The sequence below is a fragment of the Amphiprion ocellaris genome, chromosome 7 (genome assembly GCF_022539595.1).
Source record: "Amphiprion ocellaris isolate individual 3 ecotype Okinawa chromosome 7, ASM2253959v1, whole genome shotgun sequence".
Lineage (NCBI taxonomy): Eukaryota > Metazoa > Chordata > Actinopteri > Pomacentridae > Amphiprion > Amphiprion ocellaris.
The window spans coordinates 6,025,244-6,052,570 of record NC_072772.1 but is presented as its reverse complement, the minus strand read 5'-3'; the positions used below and the strand labels follow the sequence as shown (position 1 = coordinate 6,052,570).

The window sequence follows — 27,327 nt, the reverse complement described above, 5'->3', positions numbered from 1 at the left end:
ACTTTGCTAATCGACTACTCGGCAAGGTGACCTCTGAGTGCACCGGCCATCATTCTAGGGTCCGCTGTCCTGCTGGGCGAGTGGCACAGGGGGGCAACGTGTAGGTCCGGCTATGAGCAGCAGGCAACTGGTAGAGCCCCCTCCTCTTTTTCTCTCTCTCTTTCTCCATGTACCACCGTCTCTCTAGCTCTCTCGCCCCTCCTTCTCCGCCCAGAGCGTTATTAGACCCAGGGCTCTGCTGCGGCTCCAAACAGCTCAATGACAACACACAGGGCCTGCCAATTAGAAATAATTAGACAGTCATTTCAGTGGCAAGTCTTTTTAAGTGCATATATAACGATGCAATGATGCTTATTAGCCGGCCTGAGCCGGCGAGGACCAGGGCCTCAAACGCTTTGGTGCTGGAGAAAATAATTATGCTAGTGATCACAAAGCGAGCTGCACATCTCTGTACTTCACCTCCACGCGTTTCAAAAATCCACTTCATTAGCTCCCGTAATTAATCCTCCATTAATTGCAGGAAAAGCCCAGTTTACCTCCCTTCGTTTCTAATTATCATCTTATAAATAGTTATGGTTCTAATTAATGTGTTCATTAGGCAGGATATTTCTCTCAAAGCCTCGCTGGGAGCCAAAGGTCCGGCTCGGCTCTCTCTGAAGCCTAACCAGCCAGAAGGTGAGGCCATCCTGCCTGCATTTGCTTTTATTTTACTACATTCAACCTCCTAATTGGCATTTAAAACCCAATTTGGAAGAACTTCAAGAAGCTTAAATAGGAAAGAGAGACAGAGAGAAGGCAGGAAGGAGAGGGAGAGAGAGAGAGATACATTTGGTGTTCGTTTTCCTATGCCAGAGCTAAAAGGGTTTCTGTCTCCGTCTTTCTCTTGGTCTGGCCAGACGGAAGAGGCTTTTCACTGTCATAAAGTGAACACAATGAGGGCTGATTGGACGTTATTAGTCTTTGGCATTATAGAGGTTTTATTTGCAAAACAGAGAATCTGTGTCTCTAAAGAAATAACAGTGGGAATAACATACTTTTACTGGGTTACAGCCTTCAAACAACGAAATTTTGTCTTTGGTATAGAGATATGAAGTAACTAGCCTGGTGTGTATGATACTTAAATTAATCCCAAAGACTCGCATTCATCCACAAAGCTTTCAAAAAGAAAATTAATCAATCCTCTTTAATATCGGAGATGTGATTTTCAAAACTTTACCCTATTTTTAGTGAGGTTTCGTTATTCTTAAGTCTATATATAGTTGAAATTTTAGACTGTGATAAGAATTATTTTGGGCATCAAGCGTATTCAAATGTAAAAATTATGTTCATAATATCATTAAATTATCTGGTACATTCATTTGTATTTATGACTGCTGCTGCAATGAGTCAGTTGAATAACTGCTACTTATAAACAAATGTGTCCAGTATTATCACAGCGAGTGGCCATCAGCCAAAACAGTTTATGAAGAACAAAAAATTGTCTACTTAAAAAATTACAAACATGTAAAATGCTAATAACACCCCAGTTTAGGGCACTTTTTTACAGAAAACAGGTTTTATTTTCCCACCTCCACACTACGTGAACAAGAAAAAAAAAAACAAATACAAAACAAGAAAAGAAAATATGTTACTTATTATTAGACACTTTTCAGATTCTGTGATAATCTGTATTTAACATCCTACTAAACAGGTAAGCAAACTGCACAGGTGACTGACTTCCCATGCTGTCAGCGTGTGCAGAAAAAAACTCCTCGCATGCAATATTCAAAACCTTCACACAACATCTAAAACCATGACAACTACCTTTTACCAAGCATAACAGGCTTTATGTGCCATTACTCTGGACTGGTTTAACAGATGGATAAAATGAGTCTTTGATGTTAAACTAGTCTTTGTTTGGGACCGTTGAACTAACTCCCTCATTTGATTGTCTATATGAGACGGCTGGTGCGATGCCTTTTGTGAGGTGAATTTTGTGTGTATGCTACCCGGTGCAGACTCTACAGCTAGGTTGCTACCCAGGGGAGTGGGCTAGTGTGTTGTGAGCCTGCAGGATGGAGGGGTGTGATGGAGTAGGGGGAGGATGGCTTGGCAGAAGTGAGGGAGTGAGGTGGGGTGGGTTGGGGTGGGGGGGTTTCCTCTGGCGGTAGAGGGGAACACTGCTTGCGGCGAGGCGGGGATGAAAGAGGCTGTCTGTGTCAGTCACTTATTCCTCCCTTTGGTAAATAAAGGTTTCTGACAACAAAGCCGAGCAGCGCTTGACTGGCCTTTACAGCAGATAAATAAAAAAGACAACACAGAAAGAGAGTAAGACAGAGAGAGAGAGAGGGGAAGAGAGAGAAACACAACAACAAACACGTTCAGATCTCACGACTGGAAGCATGTTGATTTTTATGGGGTAGAGAAGACGTAGCTGAACTAAACCAGGTCATCTTTCAGTTTAAATCAACACTTTGCAAGTCCGGTAATAGGGGAAGAAGGAAGAAAGGGCTAAATGTCATCCTGTGGAAAGGGGAGAAGAAAAGATGTTGAGAGTCAATGGGATAACAGACAGATGGATGAAAAACAGCCAGAGGCCTGCTCTTAAATTCCACTATGGCGCACTGTAGACGAACCAAAGACCACTACAATACTGTGAGAAAGCTAAGTGAGATGCACCTTAAAGAAGAATAAAAGGATTTAAGTGTAGTTCCACATTCTGTTCTGGATTCATCAGCACCACAATCCATGCCTCATGGTTCTCTTTTAACAGCAGGATCTTTTTTTTTTTTTTTTGAGGAAACCAGATTTCACTTGTCATGTCCTCAAAACACACTCAGGGCTGTTTTCCTTATAAAGCCAGCGACACCCAAAACCACCTGCTACATCACGCATACACATGCACACACTCTCTAAACTGTGTGAATAAATATATGTTGGACACAAATGCGCAGAAAAATTCCCACCCTGCCACCTGACGGGGGAATTGCTGATCCAGGTGCAATGAAAGCCGGGAGGCCGCACAGTTCAGCCACAATAAAGGCGCTGATTTTCCTCAGCCCACCTCTGTCTTCTTGCACTCAACTGCCCTACCGTCCTTTCCTCCCCGTCTAAGACCTTTCCACTCCTCCCTTCCGTTCCTCACCTCAGCCCTCCCCATTCCCAAGCTGCCTGGATGACCTTGCGCACACTCCATGTCGGTGCGAGGCAGAAAAAGCTATCTAGCAGATGTACGACACCTCATCTCATACAGGGGAAAATTGCTGTGTGAAATAAATACCAGGCCATCGCTCAACCCCTGCACATGCATGCACACACGCACGCACGCACGCACGCACGCACGCACGCACGCACGCACGCACGCACGCACGCACGCACGCACGCACGCACACACACACACACACACACACACACACACACACACACACATGCCTGGAGTCCTTCTGTGATCTTCGGTGCAGAAAGCAGAGCTGATGTTATGGAACTATAACATCCAGATTACCCAGTTCTAACAGCCAGCAAGACATGGCTTGGTGGCAAAGTGGTTAGAGGGAGGCTCTGAGTCAAGCCCTGCAGTACAAAGTATTTTCTGTTGCTAAGGCACTGAACTTAGATACTCTGGACACTGATCTTTAGTCAACCCTGACCTCTAACCTTTCTGGAGGAGAACGTACCAAAGGGAATCACCATAGCATCTCACTGGCTGTGTTTACATGAACACAAGTGTCCCAGTTAGGAGGCTTATACTAGTTTTTCCTAATCTTCAGGATAAGAAGTTTACATGGAATTCAGGTTATGCATATCCCTGATTATTATCCCAGTTACTGATTACTGCATGCTATTTGCACAGATGCCTGTGATATTTAAAAACCAGCTATTTTGAAATCATTTACCTAACATTTCTGCAACCTTAAATTGATTTGACTGTGGCTATTGATCTGACTCATCCGGTGTTCTGTAACTTGTCTAATACAGACCTGAACAGGTCAGCATTTCGATATGTAAAAGTATTTCATTATTGATTTCTACTCTTAATTGCTCCAGCGGTGAGATGATTTCACTGCCGCCATTGTTTATATTACATCCATTATATCACTTGGCTTAAGTCCATCTGCAAAGTAGTTGGTCAATTCAGAAAGGATGCTTAACTGTACACATGCATGCAAAAAAGTCCAGCTAGCATATTCGGGTTTATCAAAACCAGGACAAATTGTTTATATGGGTTTCACAAATTGTTTACAAATGAAAACACAAAAACTGGACACTATGCCACTCTGGATATCTTAGTTTAGGCTCAGAGTAAAAAACAGAGGTGAAACAGCCAACCTAGACTTGAATGTGTGGAAAAAAATCACAGGAAACATCCTCTGCAATGAGTCATCAATAATAAATAAAAACTGATGATTTTAACAGAAAGAAAACATTTATACAGGTTATAATTTCAGCTTGAACTCGACTTGGTCTCCAAGATGCGGGTCGGCTAGCCTAGCGTGCTGCGTGGTGTGTTTAGCTTGCCATCTCCTCAAGGGGAAAGACAGATAATTAGAGGTCTCACTCTCCTTACACTCATGACAGCAGCCCATTGATGAAGACACTCCAGTGTTAGCAAGGCTAAACCCTGACGCTAGCACTCTGCCCTGCTAACTCAACACACCCCTGAAATATTAATGAAGAGAATCTAAGCGCTTGTGTGTTCCCTGCAGTATATGCTCACCTATGTGAGTGCATGCATACATGTCTCAATACCTAGCAAGAATGAATGAAATGCTCGGTTTCCTAGCTTTGATGGGTCAAGTGGCGGATTTGTGGCACCAGCCATTCCTCTTCGTCTTCCAGCAGCGCTTTAAATCTAACTGTTGTGAATGGAGGACTGACAGAATGACTGACTAACTGACTGACTGAGCCACACACATTTAACCCCTGCTGTGGCCGCCCATAAAAGCCGAGCACTACTAACGCTCCGCTGAGCTCACCTAAAGATGTGCCTGTGATCCGACTGTGATGAGAGGCCTTGTCGTCTTTGTTGGACCGGGTACACATCAGATCACTGTACACTGCTGCTGCCATGCTCCACTCTGCTCTCCCCCAGTGGACCAGGCCGTGACACCCCCTCATGCACGTGCATTCACGCAAATCTGCACATACATGCATACGCTCAATCAGCCTCGCACATGCTCGCTTGATGGTGCACGCACACACACAGACAGGCACAGCAAGCGCACACACACACACACACACACAGCCTGCTATGCCTGCTCACATCAAAGAGAATAAACATTAATGGCAAATAGGTAATCTGCTCCTCTTGTCTGTTTTACATTTCAGGGCAAGATTGACTGCCTCTGGGGGACCTGGCCCTTCTCTGATTGAGGGCAGGAAAAAAAGGAGAAAAAGAGAGGAAGCAACGATAGATGGTAAACACATGATAGAGCATTATTCTTATTTCATGTATCTCTTTATTTTTTATTTATACACGGGAGATTGAAAAGAAGGTAATAATATTCTCTCACTTCAACCCACGACGGCCCACTATGGTCCTAATCTTCTCCCCTGCAATATTCCGATGGAGACGTTATTATTCTCATTTCTCCTGAATAATATCCCTCTCAAGTCTATCTGTTCTCTCCACTGGTGCACGCTTTTGTCTTTCCTCTTCATTTTCCCTCTTTAGGATCTTCTCCACTCTCTCCCTGGCCTGCACTAACTTAACCAGTTCTCTCCACATTTCTATGTTCTCTTCTAACTTCTCGTCCTCTCTCTCTTTCTTCTCGCCGGTCGGTTCGCTAGCTTCTGGCTCCTCTCTCTTTCACATTCTCAAGGTGGTGCCAGTTTGGTGTGGCCGGGGGTGGGGGTGGCAGGCAGCACCTCATATCCTATCTGCGTATCAATCATGAGGTCCTGTCCACTCAATCCTCCTCTGATCCATCAGCCAGGCTCAGGCAGCCACACACACAGCACTGACTAATGGCAGTCAGGGCACCTGTGCACAGTGTACTCCAGACTGCTTCCAGTTCACAACCCTTGGAGCTGCAGAATATGCAGCATCCCACCAAAGAGATGCACATTACAAGGTTAGGATACCACATTTGCTCTTAAAAACATATTCCTAATAAATTCTGAAGGCAAGACATTCACATAATTTCTCATAATTGGTCCTGTTAGGATGTCTTGGTAATCTGATAACCTTGATTAACTGATTGGTCAACAAAATCTTTAAAAATTGTGATTAAAAATGCCTATCACTGGCCAAAGTGATCTCTTCAAATTCTTTTTCTTGTCCAAAAAGTCACAGAGATTCAATATACTATCATACAAGACAAACAAATTCTAAAGCATTAAATTCTCAGAGTTTAGGAAGCTGGAACCAGAAAAAAACCCCAGAAATTTTCCATGAAAAATTGCTCAAATTATTTAGCAATTATCCCATTTGTTTCTGCTTGTTTGTCTGCCACTTAATCAACTAAGCATTTCGGCTGTAATCTCGTTTATGAAATGACACATCCCAATTTCCACTGGATGGTTCTGATGCTAAAACAGGAGCCCACATGCCAAAGACAAAGAAAGACAAAGTTCTGCAGACACAAATTGTAGCTGCCATCACTTAACTGCATAAATTTATCATCAATGCCATCATTTTGCACATCCCCACCTCCAACACCTCCTCCACCTCATAACACCCCACCACGCACTCCCACCAGCACCAGCCCAACCCACCTGCTCCTCGCTTACCGCTAAGCCGATTACACAACGCAACCCTCCTAATCACAGTACAGCGTTTGTAAACACCGATGTCATCGACTGTAGTCCCAAATCTCCCAAATCCCCTCCACCTTTCATCTCATACCACACCAGTAATGCCATTTTCAACTGATGTTTTAATCACCAGTGGTGCTGTGAGTGACTGCCACTGTACCGCAGAGACTAGGCAGAGAATGTGTGAAAACGCTTTGGCTGAATTCTCTTAATAAATGGGTTTAGCCCACAATGCAACACTGATATTTGTTGTTTATTCCAAAGCCTGTGAACATTAGATTGGAGAGTTGAAGTGTGGTGTCTTTTCATGGCACCATCAACCACACGTGCCAGAACATCTCTGTTGCATCATCCCTTCATCCTGACACATCTGTAATGAAGATATTAAAACACTTTTTCCTTTGTGATTAAAATGATCTCTGCTCTCCCCCGCAGCCATACACAAGTAAACAAAGGACCTTGCTCACGCATATATTATGACAACCTTTTCTTCAATTGCACGTCTGTGCATGTTTTTATGTGTTTGTGACTCTGTGCGTGCGTGTGTGTGTGTGTGTGTGTGTGTGTGTGTGTGTGAGGGATTTAAAAACAGCACAGTTTACTGGTTCATTAGCACCAGATTAGCTATGCTAATGACATGGACCACCACACACAGAGACTTTCTCTTTATGTTTCTGAAAGGGACACAGGACTGGCTATGGCTGTCTGTGGGTGTGTGCGTGCGTGTGTGTGTGTGTATGCGCTGCAGGTGTGTACACATTAGTCTCGCATAAATAACTCCATCCCTTGCAAAAAAAAACAGGGCGAGCTACATCAGTAATAATAATAATAATAATTCAACAAAGTATGTATGGGTAATGATGTTATAATTGCATTAATGAGTGAAAAGGAGAGCTGCTTCCAAAAGAGGTTTGGGCAGACGGGTTGGACTGATGTTGTGTATGACCTGCTGTCTCTGCGTGTCTTGGTTTCATTAATACTCATACAATAAGATGGATAGCGGGGGCAAACTGAAACATGACTACATGCACACGCAACACAGTAATCCAGACCTGAGACGCAAGTTTCCATGTGCTTCCATCTGATGACGTACAACATAAATACAAAATGACGTGTTGCTTACACTGTAATAAACTTCCCAAAAAATTTTTCCCTTAACAAGAAAAGTCTGTAATGGCATTTAACACACTGATTTGTAATACAACCACCCAAAATGATTGTGAAGTGACAATTTTTTTCACTCCTAAATAATGAAGACATTACTTATCACACATTCTTTTCTACATATATAGCTTTAATTCAGAAAATCTGAATTAAAAAACAGGTAGCAAGCTTCGAGTGTTTGTTATTACAGGTTCAGAATGAATGTGAATAATGTTTGTGCTGGTGATACCTCCTGTCCCGGCTGCGTGACCTATGTGAACGGTGGCTCCGCCCTTTGTCTCTTTCTGCACTTCGACTCCTTCGCCGGCGAGATGAACTGTGGGACGAGCTGCTGCTGGACCGTCTTCTTCTCCTGGAGCACACAGACAGAAAAATACACGTTAAAGTCTGTCATTGGCAGGGTCTTTAAAACAAAACATTAATCATACAGCAGGGTTTGTTCACAATTATTTGTTGTGTGTTATTGGCAAATCAGCAAAAGTTAAACATACAAATTAGTTCTGGATGCTCAGTGTAGTTAATGAAAAATCTGGGTCATTGAACTCCTGAGAATAAAAAAAAATGTTATTCGTAATTAGTATTTTGCAAAGGTCACTTAGCTTTACTGTATACACTAGCCACAAAAAGACATGCAAATCCACAATATTCACATATAATTTCCCTCCTTCATGCTCCACTTTGACATATCAAGCATCATGAGAAATTCCTTCCTCTTCTGCAAAATTGAATGTTGTTTTTCTACATCATTTGTTTTGCTGCTAATTTCAAGTGCTAATATGTCCTGATGTTCCCAGCAACCTAACCTACATTATGCCGACCTGACAGCTACTTTGCATTAGTGAATGCTCTCGTCCAAGGCCCAAAACTGCAGACCCATGCTGACTGCCCTACAGTTCCTCCACAGGGGCCTTTTAGTGCTCTGTTGCTCTTTAATGTGGCTAGAGCAGTGTGTGTAGCATCTACTTTCCAAACACCACTCACACCGTGTTCCTATTGATATCATGTAGCAGGAGGCATTCATGGGGGTGAATGTAAATGAAGGAACCCCCTTCTCTTACTGCACAAACAATTTGTGCAATATTCATTATTCAAAATCTCTTCTTTTGTTTTACCAAAGCCAAAAATACCCAAACCTTTTTAGTGCACCCCCACTCAAAAAAACACATACTCGGTCCTACGGGAGCTCTGCAAGATAGAGGGGAAGAGAAGAAAAAGGGAAGCAATACAAATAACATAGAGAGTGAAATATCAAACCAGACTTGTACCACTTACAGTAGCGCAGCAAAGATCCATTAGTATTCCAAAGGCTGGATCCCAAGAGCAGGGCCTTATGAAATAACTTCCACAGCCCCTGCACAACCACTTCACACATTACACTGAAGAAACCCACAGCAGCGAGACGACGGCTTCTGGAAGGTGGCATTAGCTCGCACATTTTCACAAAAGCCTGCGCGAGCATCATGTAATAAAACATAATGACTCAAACACATGCAAGGGGAAGTTTAACACAGAAGGCTGACACCTGAATACACATAACACCCAACACGTTAGATTTCACATCTTTGGCTCATTCACACACACTTTTCCCCATCTTGCTCCCTTTCTGTGTCACACCTACACAGCCATGACTACAATTCATCTCCTTGCATGGGCATGTTAATTATGCGCTCATGATGTCACCCTCATAAAGTATGAACACACTTCTGTTTTCCCACACGTGAGGTTTCTTGACATTGTTTGTACATGTGCAGGTTCAAAGTGCTACAGAATCTGTGTCTTCTCTCACATGAGCCTATTTAAAGGAACTAGTTTCAACACACACACACACAAGGTCTTGGTTAATTGATCAAAACATACGGCTAATAGATGAGGGACCATGGGCCCGGGGTTTACACGGCACACCAAACCCCACCCTGTGCAGGCAGGCAATGACTTCCCATCAGCAGTAATGGACCTTGACCAAGCCTCATAAATAATTATCATCAACTGGCCTTGTCTGAAAAGCCACACGCAGCCAGTGGCAGCTGGATGGATGGATGGATGGATGGATGGATGGATGGATGGATGGATGGATGGATGCCAGGTCCAGTTACTAGCCACTTGCCAGGATGGCTGATTATTACTGAATCTCCCCTTCCTCAGCAACTGCTAAATATCAAAGTGTGCTATTTTATGATTGTCATAAATCTTATTAAAGCAGTTTCTCCAAATTTTTAGCTGCAGCAATGCTAAATTTTCACATTTTTACATAGAGACTTGACCCAAAATAAGTCATCTATCCTAAATTTCTTGCAATTTTAACAAAAGCAAGACAATATGGTATGATGCAGCTCTGATATCGTATTATAGTGCCAACCTTCTCAGTTTGCCTACAACTGTGCTTTAACAAGTGAAAGTGCAAGTAGACGTTCTGAAAACAAGGATACATGTAATTTTGTGAATATCTTATGACCAAATAAAATATTGCAGATTTAATGCGAAATCCAGGTCCTCTAGCAAAAAATGTGCAGGGGTTCCACGTGGGCTACGCAGTCAAAACTATATGAACAAGGGTCAGTTAAAACATACTTTAAAATCCTTATGCAGCAAAGGTAAACTTACATGCCAGCCAACCAAACTTCATGTTGAGAAAAACACTGAATTAGATTAAATCCAAAGTAATGTGTTTTCCAGTTATTTTTCTGTAATGAATTTTCTCCATTTAACCACATGGGATTACCCTGGGGATGTATTTTGTCCTGCTCTGGCTGATATACAAATACATTTCTACTAGATTCTGAAAAATGGAAATACCAGAAACTATCACATGACTTTCAGAAGGCCTTTTGACATGTCACATTGTAGGAGAAACACAGGTGCACACAATAAAATTTGTGATATATATAATATGCATTTAACTGCTTCGTTTTCAGGATCCTGGTGTGCTGGCTTACTGTCAGACAAGAATGGTTTGCTGGATCATTTAAATACAACAGAGCTATTGATAAAGTCAGTAAAACATACGCTTTTCATGCTGCAAATCAAAATGTCTTTAGTGAAATAAACATATTAGAGCTGCAATGATAATCCACCAATGGATTATTTGTCAACTATTAAACTCATAACCAGTTATGCTGATAATCTTTATTTTAAAAAGGTATTAGAATTCTCTAATTCTAGCTGCTTACATTTGATTATTTTTGCATTTCTTTACTCCTCTATGACAGTAAACCAAATATCTTTGGATCGTAAACCAAATAAGATATGAGAGATTTTCATCTTATCCTTGGGGATTGCCACTTTTCATCATTTTCTGACATTCTATAGAACTACCTGCAGCCTGAAATCATATTAAACAAATGTTGTCAGTGAAGCTGTTAAACCTATGATGGTAATACTCTGTAAAGTTTATATCTAAACTGGCACAGGGCAGGTACAGTGGTTGGCACTGTCACATCTTTTGTTCCTTGTCTGGACCTGCTGGTCAGCAAAGGCCTTTATGTGTGGAGTTTATTTTTTTCCCCCCTGTGCATTAGCAGGTTTTCTATGAATGCTCCAGCTTTCTCCCACAATCTACAAACATGCATGGTAGGTTAACAGGTGATTGCAAATTGGCCACAGGTGCAACTGTGAGGATGTACGATTTTCTCTGTGTCTCTCTGTGCAAGCCTGGTGACCTATCTTATCTTGCTGGGAAAGGCTGAAGCACCCTGGGAGCCTCTACAGGATAAAGTAGGTACAGATGAAGGATGGACGATACAGGTAGGAAAATGTAACTGTAGAAGACAAAAAAAAGTCTACAACCAGTATTGTAGCTTTTTGCATTACTTTTGTGACCAGAGAGAGAATGGCTGCTGGAACCCTCTGAAGACTTAAATGTCAGCACAACAGTTGCTTCTGAAATTGTTTGCCTCCCCAAAGAGGTTCAAATGCAGCATCAGCACCAAGCAGCGCATCTGGATGAGATACACACTTATTCTTGCTTTAGGACCCTCCTGCAGCTCCTGCTAAAATAAAATCTTATACTGCAGGCTAACCTTCTCTCTCTGGACCGAGAACGACTCCTGCGACTGGACCTCCGACTGCGACTGCTCGTCACCCTGCTGCCCGAGGATGAAGACGAAGAAGAGGAGGAGGATGAACGGCGACGCTGTTTTCTCTTCCTCCTGCTGCGACTGTCGTCCTCACTGTCAGACGAGCGCCGACCCATGCTGGCTGCTGTGAGCTGCCATAACAAACACAACAGAACGGCTGCTCATTTGCTATCACTCTGACAACCTTTAACGATAATTTGATGCAGTTAAACCGAAACTATCAACGTGAATCCACAAAACACCCTTCTGCCTATCTTTTATGCATGTTTTTAATGAAACAGCTACTGTAAACAGAGAGGGATCCGTCTATAGAGCGAGCTAATTCAACCTTTGTTATAGTATATAAACAACGCGCAGAGAAGCAATATTTATACCATTTAAATCACCGGAATAGCTTTAACAACTATGTTGTCGTTTATGCTGTGAAAGTAAACGAGACAAATGAACACCTGTGTTTTGTGTGGAGGCTAGCTGCCAGGCTAACTGGGCTAACTTAACTAGCAGTAGACCAGTTTCTGCTTCTAACACATCCGTCTAGCCGCTCAACAGTAAACATGTGTCACATCTTGGTTAGTAAACGCCACACGAAAGATAAAAGTGTGGTAAACAAACAGAGAAGCTCCCCCGGAATGAAAATCCCGCTCCTCACCTTTAAATCGTTGTGTATCTCCACAACTCAGCCATGCACCCATAGATGCATGCACCGCTCAGCAGACTCTACTAGCCAAACCGGAGAACGTCGATTGAGAGCAGGAAGCAGAAGCAGAATCAAACACAGAGCAAACGATTGAGGTCTCATCGTGGGTTTGAATTAGTACTTCATGATATTATGTCTCTTTTGAATAAAATAAGCTCTGACTACTGCACCTTTTTTTGTTTTTGCCTAATTAAGTGTCTTCTAAAGCTGCAAAATTAGTATTAATACACACCAACATAAATAAAGTGCGCTGATTGTAGAGATTTGAGAACACATCTTGCTTCAGTGAGCCGAGTTGAAGAATTGTTTCCACTATTTTATGAATATTATTGTCTACTTGAGAGGGAAAAAATAGCCTTTCAAAATTGAACATCACTGGTTGATGCCCATTCCGGTGTGGCCATTCATTAACACCTTTTCTTTTATAAGTAGGAGGTCAGCAACATTATTCACTTATGATTTTTAACTGCTATATTGTACTCTGTGCCATTTTTTTTGACTCAACAGGAAAAAAAAATACTTGCCTAATAATGTATATGCAGCACATCCAGTCCGGACTATACATATTTCGATTTGATCTAGTAATCCCAGCATGACAACATAACGAAATGCATCTGTGAGTTGTAGCATGTCAGTGATGATTTGCATGAGGTCAAGTCCTCAGATACTGTTTTACGCCAACATACGCACAGATAGTTGCAAGGGCATGAAGAGCATCCAAACAGATCTTCAGCAAGGCAGAATAACTAATTACTTCATGAAATTTAAAACGGGACTGAAGGTACAACAACTAATAGCAGTATACTGACTGATGGATCAATAACGCGCAAAGGAATGGCTGATACAAAACAATTTATTGGAGGTTTTCACTGCAAATGGACACAAGGCGCTGCTTAACACTATTCATGCTGCTTTCAGATGCAGCAAAAATAATAGTAATTAATGCCTAAGGTTCAAGCTGAAGCATCGTTAATATTTAATTAGGGGAATTGTTAGAACCCCCTGTGTGGAAATAGGGCTTTATATAGATTATCAATAAACATGCTTAATTTTGCATCAAATTCATCCCGACGTTTTCAAAATCTCGCTGTATCCTGTTTCTTCTCTGGCTATATGTTGCCTCCTGTTTTCCACTTAATTGCCTGCTCTCGGCGGCAATCGCCATACCTTCACAGCAAAGTGGACCATTGTTTATTTATTTTCGCAAATATAGGCAATCATTGCAGGGGGGAGAAAAGAAAAAGAAAGAGAAAGGAAGAAACGGCGAGCTGAAAACGTTAATTAGTGAGCCCAATGGCAACGTATCGCAGGAGGCACTATAATTAAATGTTTAGCTGATTATTTAACATCCTAATGGCTTAAAAAGTCCACTGAGAATTAATATTAAGGGATATAGTCTCTCTAATGATCGCAATGCAAAAATACATAATTGCTGATTAGAAACAAAAACCTACACTGGAAATATTGAATAATTTGAGTCACGGATTATTCAAACTTCCACGTCAGGAATGTGTGTAATAATAATAATAATAATAATAATAATAATAATAATAATTTCGTTTAGAAATGTTGCTAGAATTTTAATTAAGTTTCCATATTTTCTAAATCCTGATTTTTTTCCTGTGTATTTTTAAGTGATTGGTGATAAAATGCACCTTCAAATTAAAAGCGCCAACGCGGACGCACAGAAAATACACTGGAAATTTATCGATTTTTCTTTTCCTTTCTTTCTTTCTGTTTTTTTTTTTTTAAACCAGGCCTAAAGCCAACTGTATGCAACTGAGGGGGTTAAAGCCAAACGTGTTCAGTTGAACTTGATCTAAAGCTCCTTGTATAAGTCGATGCTGCTCCTCTCGGCGTCCCAGCTGGTCCGCTTTCACCTCTTTTTCTCTCCCGTGTCATCCCTGCGCGTCTTATTTTTTCTCCCTTCCCCAGATCACAGAGATATATACTGAGGAAGGACTCCTCGTCCATGTGCTTCCCTCTCCTCTTGTCATTTTCAGATTTTTTTTAAGCCACACCCCTGCAGAGAGAGAGAGAGAGAGAGAGAGAGAGAGAGAGAGAGAGAGAGAGAGAGAGAGAGAGATCCATGACCATCTCCCGGGTGTTTAAAAAACTAACTCAGGACAATAGCAGCGAATGAGCGCTTAATTAAATTAATTAGTCCTTCTTGTCAATCTCGGATTAATGGCCAATAGCGGCGGTGCTGCTTAATGTTTTTTTTCCTTTTTTTTTTTTTTTTTTTTACTCCTCTCTCTCTCTCCCGTATCAGTGAAGGGGAAGGGGGGCTCATCCCGGCATCCTGAGGGGAGGTAATTTGCACGGATCAAGGGGGCAAGGCGCCGCAAAGTATAAATACTGTGACTTCAATAGAGGATCACCAGCAGGTTCCCAACTCCGCTCACCAAAGGAGGAGGAGGAATTGGCTGAGAAGAAGAGCCTACCTTCATATATTTTTTACCTTTTAGCCAGAGTTTGGCTGCATCACCTTGTGTCGTTTTTCAAGAGGGTCGACTTTAAAACGAGCCACACCATTGATGTCTTAAGCTGTCGTGGAGCAAAGGGAGAGAGTGTGTGTGAGTGTGTGGTGTGTGTGTGTGATTTTTTTTTAAAGAGGAGAGAAGGCAGTGATGGAAGAGCTCACCGCTTTCGTGTCTAAGTCTTTCGATCAGAAAGTGAAGGAGAAGAAGGAAGTGATAACCTACAGGGAGGTGTTGGAGACCGGCTCGACGCGAGCAGGGAGCAGGGAGGCTTTATCCGCGGAGCCCGGGAGCCGAGAGGAGGCGGCCGCCGTTACCCGGAACGTAGCGCTCTCGCCGGGCAGGGAAACGGACATGCTCGGCCCGGAAAGGATCAGGGACGCCGGGAGCCCCAAACTCATTGACGGTAGGAGTGCATGGTGTGCTCTGCATGGTCTGTACACAGGGACGTCTGGAGGACTTAACAGTGGACTGATGATCGAACACACAGCCACGCTTTAAGTTGACCAACACTTGAAAGTGCTTTATTTTTACGCGTGGTTATGATCCAAAACGAACAGCCCACTAATGTCAGTCTCGATGCAGAGTGGGAATAGAAAATATTACTTGGTGCTTTTTGAAAGTACCTTTTGATCTATTTGTGTCAGTTTTTGCCTTGCGCACCGTCAAAATTGCCCTATAAAAGACAATTTACCAGATGTGGCTGCTGGTTAGGTTTACATTTTTACCAAGATTTTTGCAGCTTAGTAGTTAGGACACATTTTTAAAGTTTCAATTTACACATAAAGCGCACCAGAAAGGGCCTATCATTGATAAACAAGGCCCCCGAAGGAAAATTGACACTTCTTCTACAATATAATAGGACTTAATTCAGTTTCATGCATTTTTAAAAATATCATTATACATAGGTGCAGGTGGCCCTAAAGTTTCAATAAACGCTGCAGCTTGGCCTGCTTAAATATAATAAATAGAATAATCGATTGTAGGATATTTCAGGAATCTATATGCATCCTTTATATGGCCTGTAATGGATATTTTTAACCAAAGAAATTATAAACCTGACGCACAAGTAGTTGTACATGAATGGTGGAAATCATCAGTTCTCAAATATCTGTTTTCAGGTGAGAAAGCACATCAGGTGCCATAATAAATAGCATCCCTTTTACAAACAGCAAATAGTAACATCACGTGGAAGAATTGTTTTTCGTTGTCCTCAATAATTCATTTAAAAATATAGAAATGCAAAACAAAAATAATAGCAAATAAATAAGTCATGAATTCGAGTGCAACATATGCTTTAAACCGTAAATGTTTTACACAACTGTGTTTGCTGATTTTAAACAGAGAAATTCCAAGCATTTGTTTCATATTTTTTAAGGAAAGTGCAGCAGCTGTTGGTGTGTCCTGTGCAGCCTGGACAAAATGTGACAACACACTGGACAAGATATCTTAGAGCTGGGTGGCTTGTAAAAAAATTTAAAAATGACATCTGCTCGTCATGGGCAGCGTGGTTAAAAGCGGAACTGCGACAAGCATGTATCAGACATCCAACAGTGGGCACAGCGTTGCATATTTATAAGCACTTAATAATTAAACAGCTTTATGTAGCTCTACAAAACATCCGAGGTCTGATAGCTCTGTGATATTTGAGGGCACGTCTTTCTTTCTTTGATACAAGATTCATTTCAATATACAGGTGGATAATTTATCGCTATTTTGTGTCGCCTGCGAGTAGAATAGCTGCATTTCGTGCATGTTATCTCCACTATTCCACCTTTTAATCTGAGGCAGAGACTTTGCACATGTAGGTGAGTGTATTTTTTAGCCTAGCCTTTCAGCTGCATCCAACCGATCTCTGTGCAAAGCCTTTACCCCGGATAAAAGCGTGCTAAAAACATTTGATTAATGTGCATCCTGTGAAGGCCACTGATGAGACTGGAGGTCACCCTGCAGCCACATGATGCTCACGTTTGCTTCACCCTCTCAGGCACCACGGACGTGAAGGAAAGGAAAGAGGACTCGAAGCCCATAGAGGACGAGACACAAACTAAAATCAAACAGAGGAGAAGTCGGACTAACTTCACATTAGAGCAGCTCAATGAGCTGGAGCGGCTCTTCGACGAGACCCACTATCCGGACGCCTTCATGCGGGAAGAGCTGAGCCAGCGGCTTGGACTGTCGGAGGCCCGAGTACAGGTAGGAAGAGTCGACTCAGCTGCGAGGAAAAGCAAATGTGAGCAATAAAAACAGCAAAAATAATAACAGAAGCAGTAATTAAGGTGTGTTTGACAGACTAAGTGTACTCTAGAGACCGTACTTTAAATGTAAAAAGGAGAAAATACAGGCCTGATTAAAACTTAAATATTATCATTATCATAATAAACACCATCACCATATTGGCAGCGCGAGCTAATGTCCCTAATAATAATAATAATAATAATAATAATAATAATAATAATAATAATAATAATAATAATAATAATAATAATAATAATGCAGACTTCTGTGTTTCTCCTATTTTATGTCCTTTTCTCCAGAAGGGATTTAAATTTTTAATAATGTCCTCCCTAATTTTTGTTCTGATAAGCTTGGCATCCCGCTTAAAAAAACGTTGTGTGCGATAACATTTTTGTTTGATGGAGGTTTTTCATGTAGAGGATGCACACACACAGACACACACACAGACACACACACACACACAGACTTGCTAAACCAAACCAGGCCTGGATTTAGTTCACAGGACCTCCAAAGGCAAGTTGACATAAGTTGATCTAAAAGAAGGAAGGAACAAACTGAGTTTATTCCCCCCTCCTATTATTCTCTGATTAGATTTTTCTCACAGCATTTGCTGTTTACTGTGTTAATCATCTCAATTAGGCCCCTGATTGTGTCACGAGAGTTCCTTTTTTGTTATTAGTATTATTATGGTCCAAATAATAGAAGAGAAACAACTAAATCCACAAATATTTGCCTTCAGTTTGCTGTGCGAGGGTGTGTGTGTGTTGGCCATGTTTGTTAGTGTAGTTTTTCATGGGGATGGACCATCTGCGCAGAAACCCAGTAAGGCTTCATCCAGTCCGGGAGGGGGGTGGCAGTGTGTGGGAGTGGGAGCTGGTGGAGGTGGTGGTGGGGGCTCAGACATGTCCTGTGTAAAACGAGCAGGGGGGGTGGGGGCACAATGAACATATAGACAACTCCTTTTATCAAAACCTTATAACATCTTACTCCAGACTCTTTTATGCTCCGGCTCAGGAGGAGGACTGAGCATTTGTATTGAATATGGAGCAGAAAAGAGACCACAAAACGGGCCCAAAAAGATCCCAAACTCACCCCCACACACCAGGAAAAAAAAAAAAAAAGTTAAAACCAGCTTTTTGCAGGGCTCTCCCGGCCTGAACTGGAATCTCCCCAATAAGGCGCATTGTGTCCCGAACAAGAAGCAGCACAGCTCGGGGATTTGCATAAATTATGTATTATTTTCTACCCAAATCAAGCACAGCTCTCCCATCTCTCTCTTTTATCTCACTTTGAGTATTATATCTTGGGTTTTTTTTTTTTAAACCAGTTGCATGCACAGACCACACATTTATTTGGCTTAAAATTCTGCTTCAATCAATAACTGCAGTGCATTTACCATCGCAATAAATTATACTTGAATCGTGCACAAAAAGGACTTCCGATTGACACACGATGTGATCAATAAATGAAGCCAGCTGACAGCCGAATCAATATGATATTTCAATCATGCTTTCGCTGTCTGTGTGTGTGTGTGGGCCTAATGTAAGGGAGATTTCAGACTGACACGTTGAATTGTGGGCTAATTTAGCCCGAGCTTTGTCTGAGAGATTCAAAGCAGATTATCATAGTAATAAATCGTTTAATCTGTGTTCCAAGGCGTTTCTCTGAAATTGACGCTTGTCGATTTCAACAGGAGCAAAAAGAAAAAAAAAAAAGAAAAAAAAAGGGAGAGAAGTGAGCTGTCTTTGAAGCGGTTTTTGTGTGTGTGTACGTGTGTGCGCGCAAGTACGTGTTATGGCGGTGATTAGACAAAACTGCGAGGCATTTAAGCGTTTCTCTGACATGGATTTTCTGCAGATAAGGGTAATTAATTTCAGCGGTCATTTAATGAGAGGGAGGCGGAAAGAGAAAGAGGGAGAGATGCTCTCAGATCGCTTTGCTCTGATGTCCAAAACCGTAATAGCATTGCTGCTATTCGATATCCGAGACTCCATTCAACTCTTTGGGGACACTAATCTATAGAAAGATGAAACCAACGCTGACAAGGTTATTTATTATAGTCCAACAGTCCTGCACATTTCCAACATGAGTGTTTTCTAGTCTCCTATTTTAACGTCTCTCTTTCGTGGATTTACCGTTTTTTTCCACCTCTCTTTCCTCCCTCCTCTCTTTCCTCCCTCCTCTCTCTGCTCCAATCCCCCACTCCTCTCACTCTCCCTTGTTGTAGACTAAATGTAATAATTAAAATCTGGGGTTAAGCAGTGTCATTAATATTTCAGTGCTCCTCGGGGATATTGTTTTTCTGCGGTTGTTGTCACTTTGAGAGGAATTACACATGGTCTCACAAGCAGCTGCCAATCAGTAGGTCTCTAATTAATTTCTGTCCCTGCAGGTTTGGTTCCAGAATAGAAGAGCCAAATGCAGAAAGCAGGAGAACCAGTTACATAAAGGTATACTTTTATCCTGCACGATCTCACAAAAGATAAAACTATATGTATTTTTATTCTATTCTATTCACTCCAATGCATGCAGCATCCTTCGTCTTTACGCACAGTTATCATTTGGTTTAATGGTTTCTTTATGTGATTGTTTATCTGAACGTTATTAAAGTTTACTCCGACGGTCAGCCCACTGCATATTCAGTCGCACAGTTTTTTTGTTTTGTTTTTTTCATTTACTATTTGTGCTGCTGAATATTCCCCGTCACAATTAGGCTATCATCTGTGTTTTTGCAGGAGTCCTGATTGGAGCAGCGAATCAGTTTGAAGCTTGTCGTGTAGCGCCATATGTCAACGTGGGGGCTTTACGGATGCCATTCCAACAGGCAAGTTACTTTGAAGCGTCTAGTCTTAAAATCAGACCAATCCCCCGACTGCTGTCTTGGCACAGGCTCTGCCCAAGTGCTATGCAGAGACTCCAGTTCCAATGTAGGGGGTAACTAAACTCTTATTAGCACACTGACAAAAACACTATGCCAGCACAGCGTAGTCTGTACAGCCTAATTGGAAAATTCCCTCTATTGTTTTTTTTCTCTTCTGTTTTTTGGAACATCTTCATGCCTATTTAACTGGAGCAAACAAACATATTAGCAGGCCTGCAAGGTGTGGAATAGATAACCGGGTTGTGGCCTAATCAAGATCAGCAGTTCCTGAATATTTTCTTACAATTACGTTTCTTACTAAATAACGTTGTGTAGCATGCAGGTTTTATGATATAGTGCACCTGCATGTGAGAAGGAATCTACACAGTAGCAGACCAATTCAATACTGAGGCTCACTTTGAGCACTACTGATCTGCTGAGTTTATTATATGGCAGGCAAAAAGCCACACGATTCCCTCAGGCCATGGCAGTTTGGATTGAGATTATATTTCATGCTGCAAATAAAAACTCACATTTGACCTTTGACTCAGAAGAGTTGCAGTGTAGCCAACAAAAGCCCCCCAAGAAACTAGATGGCACATTGCGCACAGCAGACACTCCAGCCACAACATATTCAAATAGAGCACATAACTAACCACTGCAGTCACACTGCTGAAACAAATGACCCCCACTGCAAAGTTAACGCATGTTCTCCCCCTTCTCTCCCCCATCCGTGCGTCCCGTCCCGTAGGATAGTCATTGCAACGTGCCGCCCTTCTCCTTTCAGGTGCAGGCGCAGCTGCAGCTGGACAGCGCCGTGGCGCACGCGCAGCACCACCTGCACTCTCACCTGGCCGCGCACGCGCCCTACATGATGTTCCCCGCGCCGCCGTTCGGCCTCCCGCTGGCCACGCTCGCGGCCGAGTCCGCGTCCGCCGCCTCGGTGGTGGCCGCCGCCGCCGCCGCCAAGAACACCAGCAAGAACTCCAGCATCGCCGACCTGAGACTGAAGGCCAAAAAGCACACGGCCGCGCTGGGACTGTGACGCCCGGAGGGAGGACGGACGGAGAGACACTGAATTTTTACAAAGTGAAAAAGAAAACAACAAAAAAGGACAAAGTGAGAAAAATTATCCATGGACGTTATTTATGTTTTTTTTTTCTTTTTAAAAATGAAGGACGACGAGTATAAAAATATAAAATATAGGCTATTTATGAGATAAAGAAAAGAGACTGTGACGTGATAGCCTACACACCACACACACACACGTTGAGTTTTTTGGACGCCAAACGGGAAAAAAAAAAGGAAAAAAAGCGGGTGGACAGCGAGGCTGCGCCGCCACATGGCCGAGGAGGCCGCCGGGACACCCCGAGGAGGAGGAGGAGGAAGAGGAGGATGCAGCTGGGTCGGTCGATTCTTTGTCAAACAAGGCGAACCATTCTGCAGTTGTTCAGTTTTAATATTCTATTATTATTGTTCTGATTTCATTTTGAACCTATATAGAGGCTGGCCTCGGTATATTTCAAAAAAACACTTTTCTCTGTAAAAGGACAGAGCGGGAATTCTGTGACAAAAAAAGAAAGGAAAAAAGAAAAGACAATATCTGAAATGTTTCTCCCTCCTCTGTTTCTTCTTCAGCAGTGTTTGCATGAGTTCACGGATGACGTGATGTGAGCCATCCTCACCCCTCCCCCCTGTCTCTCTCTCCCCCCAGAGGAAGGGCAACTCTCACTTGAATGTTTGGCCTATTTGACCTCCTCTAAACACGTGTAGGCTATGCTGAACTTTTTTTTTTTTTTTTTTTTTTTGTCAGGATAACCCGATCTAGTGTCCCATATTTCCAAGGTGATTTGTCCCTCCTTCCAAAGGAGGGTATTATGTCATAAACACCATCATCTTCAACACAGTGAACAAAAACACTCACAGTAACTCGAGGACTGTACGCGAACCGGTACGGGCACGTGTAAAATATGTTTATACACAAGAAACATGCATTATTTTTATTATTTAGTGGCTTTATGAATGCCTTGTGGGGAATTTGTTTATTTTGTATTTTACTTTTATTTCCGTGTATTAAAAAAATCATGTGCTTTCTGTATGTAATTTTGATGTTTTTATAACAGTGGAAGTGAACTCACCTGAGGCACGGGTTTCTTAAAAAAAAGAAGAATATTCATGAAATTGTTTTACCTATTTTTTTTTTCCATCACATGTGAAACGTGAATCCACCTAAACAAAAATGTTTTTCGTTCCTATAATAAATTAACTAAAGTTTCTTTAATGGGTTGACATTATTTTTTACAATAATAATTGGCTTTTAAATTATTATTATTATTATTGCCGGTAAAGTCTTTGGGAGCGTTGGGTTTTTAATAATTCATGCCTGTAGCTATAGGTCTTTTGATAACGTCACAGTTGTGACAGGCCCGTTTAGTCAGGAACATGGATGTCTGTTGCAGCGCCCATGCCAAACCGATGCATTATTCATAGTTTGGTTATGGAGGGCTTGTAGAGTAGGACTGGTAATTTCCAGTACAAGCTACACAACCAGGCAGATAAAGGATTAAAAACACAAACAAAAAAAACAAAAACAAAAACGGGGGCCATTCAGTGACAAAAATGATAAAGTTTTGCAGCTTTTAAGCACTTAAAATGCACGTAATTCTAATCTATTTCTAAGGCTAATTTGGTTTTAAAAGTGTTGCAGGAAATTAAATCTCTCCGGACTCAGAAGCCAAACTCCAAAAATGGTATAAAACAAAGATGGATTTTTAATTTAATTACACACTTCCTACTGTTTTATCTGTAGCAGCTTGTAACAGCCCAGAAATGGCTCGACTAAAAACATTACTCAGCCTCGATCATTTAACTAATTGCGAAACTTGCACTGTGTTACACCAGCAACGCTTAGGATGTGCATTATGATAAGACACGTTTGGACAAAAATGGACAGGCCTATAGGTTAGCGGTGCATAAACACAATCCCAGCTGTAAATGCTCATCATGCCTGAGCTTGGCCCTCAGCCCAACTCCACTGAATGCAAATGTTGCCCGTTTTATTTTTCTCTTTTTGTGCGTCATCGCCTGAATTTGGACACTATGAATGAAAACGCATCAGCTCACAACGTAAAACAATTTCTGCACATACATTTAAAAAAAAGAGAAAGAGGGATTTATTAGCGCCTGCCTCACTTGACTTATAAATTCGCCTGATTCATTTCCTGACATCTTAACCGCCTCTTATTGAACATTTAATAAACACCTGACACGGGAGCCTATAATTATAGGGATCCAGATCGCATTACCCTTCCGATATTTCCACACAAAACACAATGTCTTTAGCTATTAATTAATACTGACCTCACAGAGTCTGCGCTGGAGTCTGGAGTGTTTGTGTATCTCGGCGTTTGGGGCAGGATTTAGACGCCAAAACTATTGAATTATTGATTCTGAGCCTCGCCGGTAATGGAGGAGACGGAACTGGGAAAACTGCTGAGGCGGGAGCGCGCATTTTGTCCCGCGATGGTGCAGAAAGAGCGGAGTCGGAGGCGCGCCTTGTCCCGCTCAGGAAAAGTGTGACCGGGGTGAATTTTGTGACCACAGAGGCATCACATGCTGATGTCATCGTAGTCCTGACATCATTTACATTTTCAGTTGTTTCCTGTGGGAAAAGCTGGGCCAGATTCATGTCATGTTGTGTCACTACTACAAAGACATTCCTGCATAGTTTCATGTATTGTATAAAAAGATAATTATTTCCCATTCACCTGATGGATTTGAGCACTTCAGTGGAGTTTCTTTCACTTTGTCTCAGTTTTTGCAGTTTTTTTTCTTTTCCCCCCACAACAGGCAACGTTTTCCTCCCTTCGCTTCTTCATGACAACAGTCCAAATTCTCGGTTCCTTTCTGAGCTGTGGAGTGTCCAGCAGCTATCAGCATGTTCCTGAGGTGCAGCGCTGGAGTGGAGGGCCTCTGTTCGGAGACAATGAGACGGGGACACACAAGTGTTCTGATTAGACATGGAGACTACCAGTGCTCGCACTCTCCTCTCAACACACTCTTAAGACACACACCCCCACACAGCCAGCCGGGAGCCAGCCATGCAGGATTCTTCTCCCTGTCTATCCCTTCCCCTGTGCTCTCTCTCTCCCCTTCCTCAACTTGAACACATTCTCACTTTCTCCCCGTTGTAATGGATCACCGCATACTCAAGACGAGGCCAATTATATTAATCAAGTGAATGAAAACAACACCGGACACATAAATATAAAAATCCAAATGCATGGAAGGAAACTCACACACCTACACACACGTACAGATCATCATAGTCTGGTGAGTCACAACAGCACTCGACACCATGGAATCCTTCATATCAACTGGTGCTGTCTTGTTGCTATATTTACCCCACTACAACCCCTGAGACAAATACACTACTCTCTCATTTCCCGCACTTGGCCCTTTGTCAAATTAGGGCATGTTAAACAATCACACACAGCACTTTTTTTTGGTTTTTTTACTGATAGCGGGGGCATTTTTTCCTTGCAAATGGATAGCTGTGGTTAAACGCATTGCATATACTGTTGGTAAACATGCGTTTGGTGTGTATGAATCTATGTGAGAATGTAGGAGAGACAGAGAGAGCTCCCTTTCTCTTCTTTTCTCTCCAAGGGCTTGCCTTTGTTACATGTTAGGAGTGCTCAAAGAGCAGGGTGCACACAGCACTGCACCAAAGACAACAGCCATCAGGAGCAAAGGCAGATAAAAGACCAACTTCAAAGACATCAAATGGAGCGAAAGTGAAAAAGAAACCTGCTGAAAACTCCCTCCAATAGCACTCAGGCCAGCAATTAGGACGCCATATCGCTGCCTGTTATCACATGCGTGCACTGTATAGGCCTGGGTGGCTAACCGCAGCACTTGGTGTGGGTTGCAGTCAGCAGAGAATTACAGCATTTATAGAGCTTGACTGTAACACTGTATTTAATTTCACTGTAGGATGAAAAAGTGGGTGTTCACACAGATTTGACCCCTGCTATGACCAGCGAGGCTTAACCATGGTGATTACAGACACAGAAAAACAACAGTCTCTATCTCCAGCTCCTTCTATTCAGCAGCTAAGTAGAACAAAAACAAAACAGAGGTCAGAACAAAACAAGAAGTCTAATTGTTTCACTGTTTCCTGTTTAGGTGCCCCAGGGCAATCTACACATTTTTATGTACTGGGTGCATTTTATTTGTTATTAATTCATTTCCAGTTGCAGCTGGTTTGCAGATTAGAGAGATAAGATAATGTATAACTCCCTGCCCTGGGAAGAAGACATAACAAGGGTGTGTGTGTTGAGACCTGTGGGCATTAGTAACCCTAAGGGGATTTTATTGTTTCCATTGAAAAAAGGTGACATTTGGTGTATTGCGGATGCACTGGGGGTTGACTTTGTGAGCATTTTTGCGTGTTCGGGTTCGTATGCGCATTGTGGTCTTTGAGAGAAAGAGTGTGAGAACAAAATGAAACACCAAGACACAGGGAGAGAACAAGGGAGAGAGGGAGAGTGATGAGGGGCGCACAGTAAATGTTAAGCATTTGGCCCACGCCGCTCTGTATTTACAAGCTGGTAAGATCCAATCATCTGTGTGTGAGTATAATCGAGTACTTGCTTTTCAATCATCAGATGTTTGTACACAGACTATTAAATTACAAAAAGCCTTTTGGAAACACAGGCCTAACTCATCTCATATTGATTGTATTCACGCTGTCTGAAGTTTACAAAATGTCATTTTAAAATGTCATGAAATGACAAAAAAGCCGACAAATCACCCAATATTTGTATCAGGATGCTCAAGTGTCTTTTTAATGTGGGTAAATCCAGGGAGGTCCACGATCATTCATTCTGGGGTTAAATGCTTTTTCAACATTCTGTCCAGGGAACCATTTATGACCATTTATATATCTGTCAACTGCATTCAAATGCTCTCTGAACTGGTGACAGACATGTGTGGTCAAGGCAAAGTTTAGATGGGATGGAAAATGGCCCTAGTTTTCAGTATAAGCATCAATCACCTGTGTACTGTAAATGTTATACTCATAAAGCTGCTAGCTGTTTTCACATAGCCATAAATCTAAGTATGTGCAGTACAAAAATCAATACATCTTAGTGATGTTAGAAAACATACAACTCTGTGATGGATACGCTGGTTGCATTTTATTTGCAGTTTTCCGTTCAGTACTGTAGTTGCACACAAACACGACATAACTTCATGAGAAATGCATCGTGGCTGCATTAGGAGGAGGAATCTGGAACCATTAACAATATATTATATCTACTTTATGAAACTGTTTTGAATTAATGGCAAACATCTCAACAGGCAGCATTAATTACAGGGAGCATTCAAAGAAATTCAGACTTTTGGACACGTGTTCTCTCATCGACTCAGTAGTGATCTAACAGCATGATGTGTTCAAGTAAATATAAAATATATAGGCATCTTTAACAATAAAAACTGAAAGTGAGTGTTTTTCTCAAACACACAGTTTGTCTTGTCCAAAACCTGTATAATGAAACAGCCCCAAAAATAACTGAAAAGCCAAAAAACAGATGCCCACCAAAGCGTTGTGTCATCTCCCACCTTTTGAAGCTTCATTCCTGTCAGCTCTTCAGGTCTCTGCTGACACTTTAGTAAAGGCAAGACATCCCAGGCAGAAATGGAAAGATGATGATGATCTGGGTACAAGCAGGATTATGATATTCAACTCTGTCAGTGATAGAGGGAGTGCTCACTAGCTTTACTGCAGTTAAAGCAGCAATACTGTATAAAAAAAATTTAGAATTCTTGAGTTAAAATTATAATATGTATTACTGATTTGTGGAGTGCAGAAGCACTCAAGTATTACACGTGAAAATGAAAGTTTATCTGTACCAAGTAAGATCTTGTATATTAATAAGCCTTTGGGGCAGTTGAATATGGGAGCAAGAGGTCAAGTGCTTTAGAAGTAATAGAATTTTAAAGCAGGATAGCGCCTGTCATCCAGGGCATCTTATTCAGATGTTTTCATTGATCCTGCCACTTGTGTCCCCTCATTGATAC

The 27,327-nt window shown here is 41.9% G+C and overlaps 2 protein-coding genes across 3 annotated transcripts in view; one reads left to right on the top strand and one right to left on the bottom strand.

Moving 5' to 3' along the window:
* The window catches only part of rsrc1 (arginine/serine-rich coiled-coil 1), a 119,824-nt gene extending 107,042 nt beyond the window's left edge, over positions 1-12,782 (bottom strand). The window contains exons 1-3 of the mRNA XM_055012417.1: positions 12,619-12,782; positions 11,913-12,100; positions 8,126-8,248 (exon numbers count right to left, since the gene is read on the bottom strand). Coding sequence (XP_054868392.1) covers positions 8,126-8,248; positions 11,913-12,085 — 296 coding nt within the window. The 5' untranslated portion in view covers positions 12,086-12,100; positions 12,619-12,782. The remainder of the gene's footprint in view (positions 1-8,125; positions 8,249-11,912; positions 12,101-12,618) is intronic.
* A 2,181-nt stretch (positions 12,783-14,963) lies between these two features.
* On the top strand, positions 14,964-22,520 carry shox2 (short stature homeobox 2). 2 transcript variants are annotated; one of them, XM_035942773.2, is made up of 5 exons: positions 14,964-15,552; positions 17,134-17,342; positions 19,777-19,834; positions 20,120-20,208; positions 21,032-22,520. In XM_035942773.2, the coding sequence occupies exons 1-5, from the start codon at positions 15,297-15,299 to the stop codon at positions 21,287-21,289; spliced, it is 870 nt and encodes a 289-aa protein (XP_035798666.1). In that variant the 5' UTR covers positions 14,964-15,296; the 3' UTR covers positions 21,290-22,520. The 2 variants fall into 2 exon arrangements, with proteins under 2 accessions (XP_035798666.1, XP_023153715.1); XM_023297947.3 differs by having other exon boundaries at positions 14,966-15,552; positions 20,996-22,520.
* Positions 22,521-27,327: the final 4,807 nt, after the last annotated feature.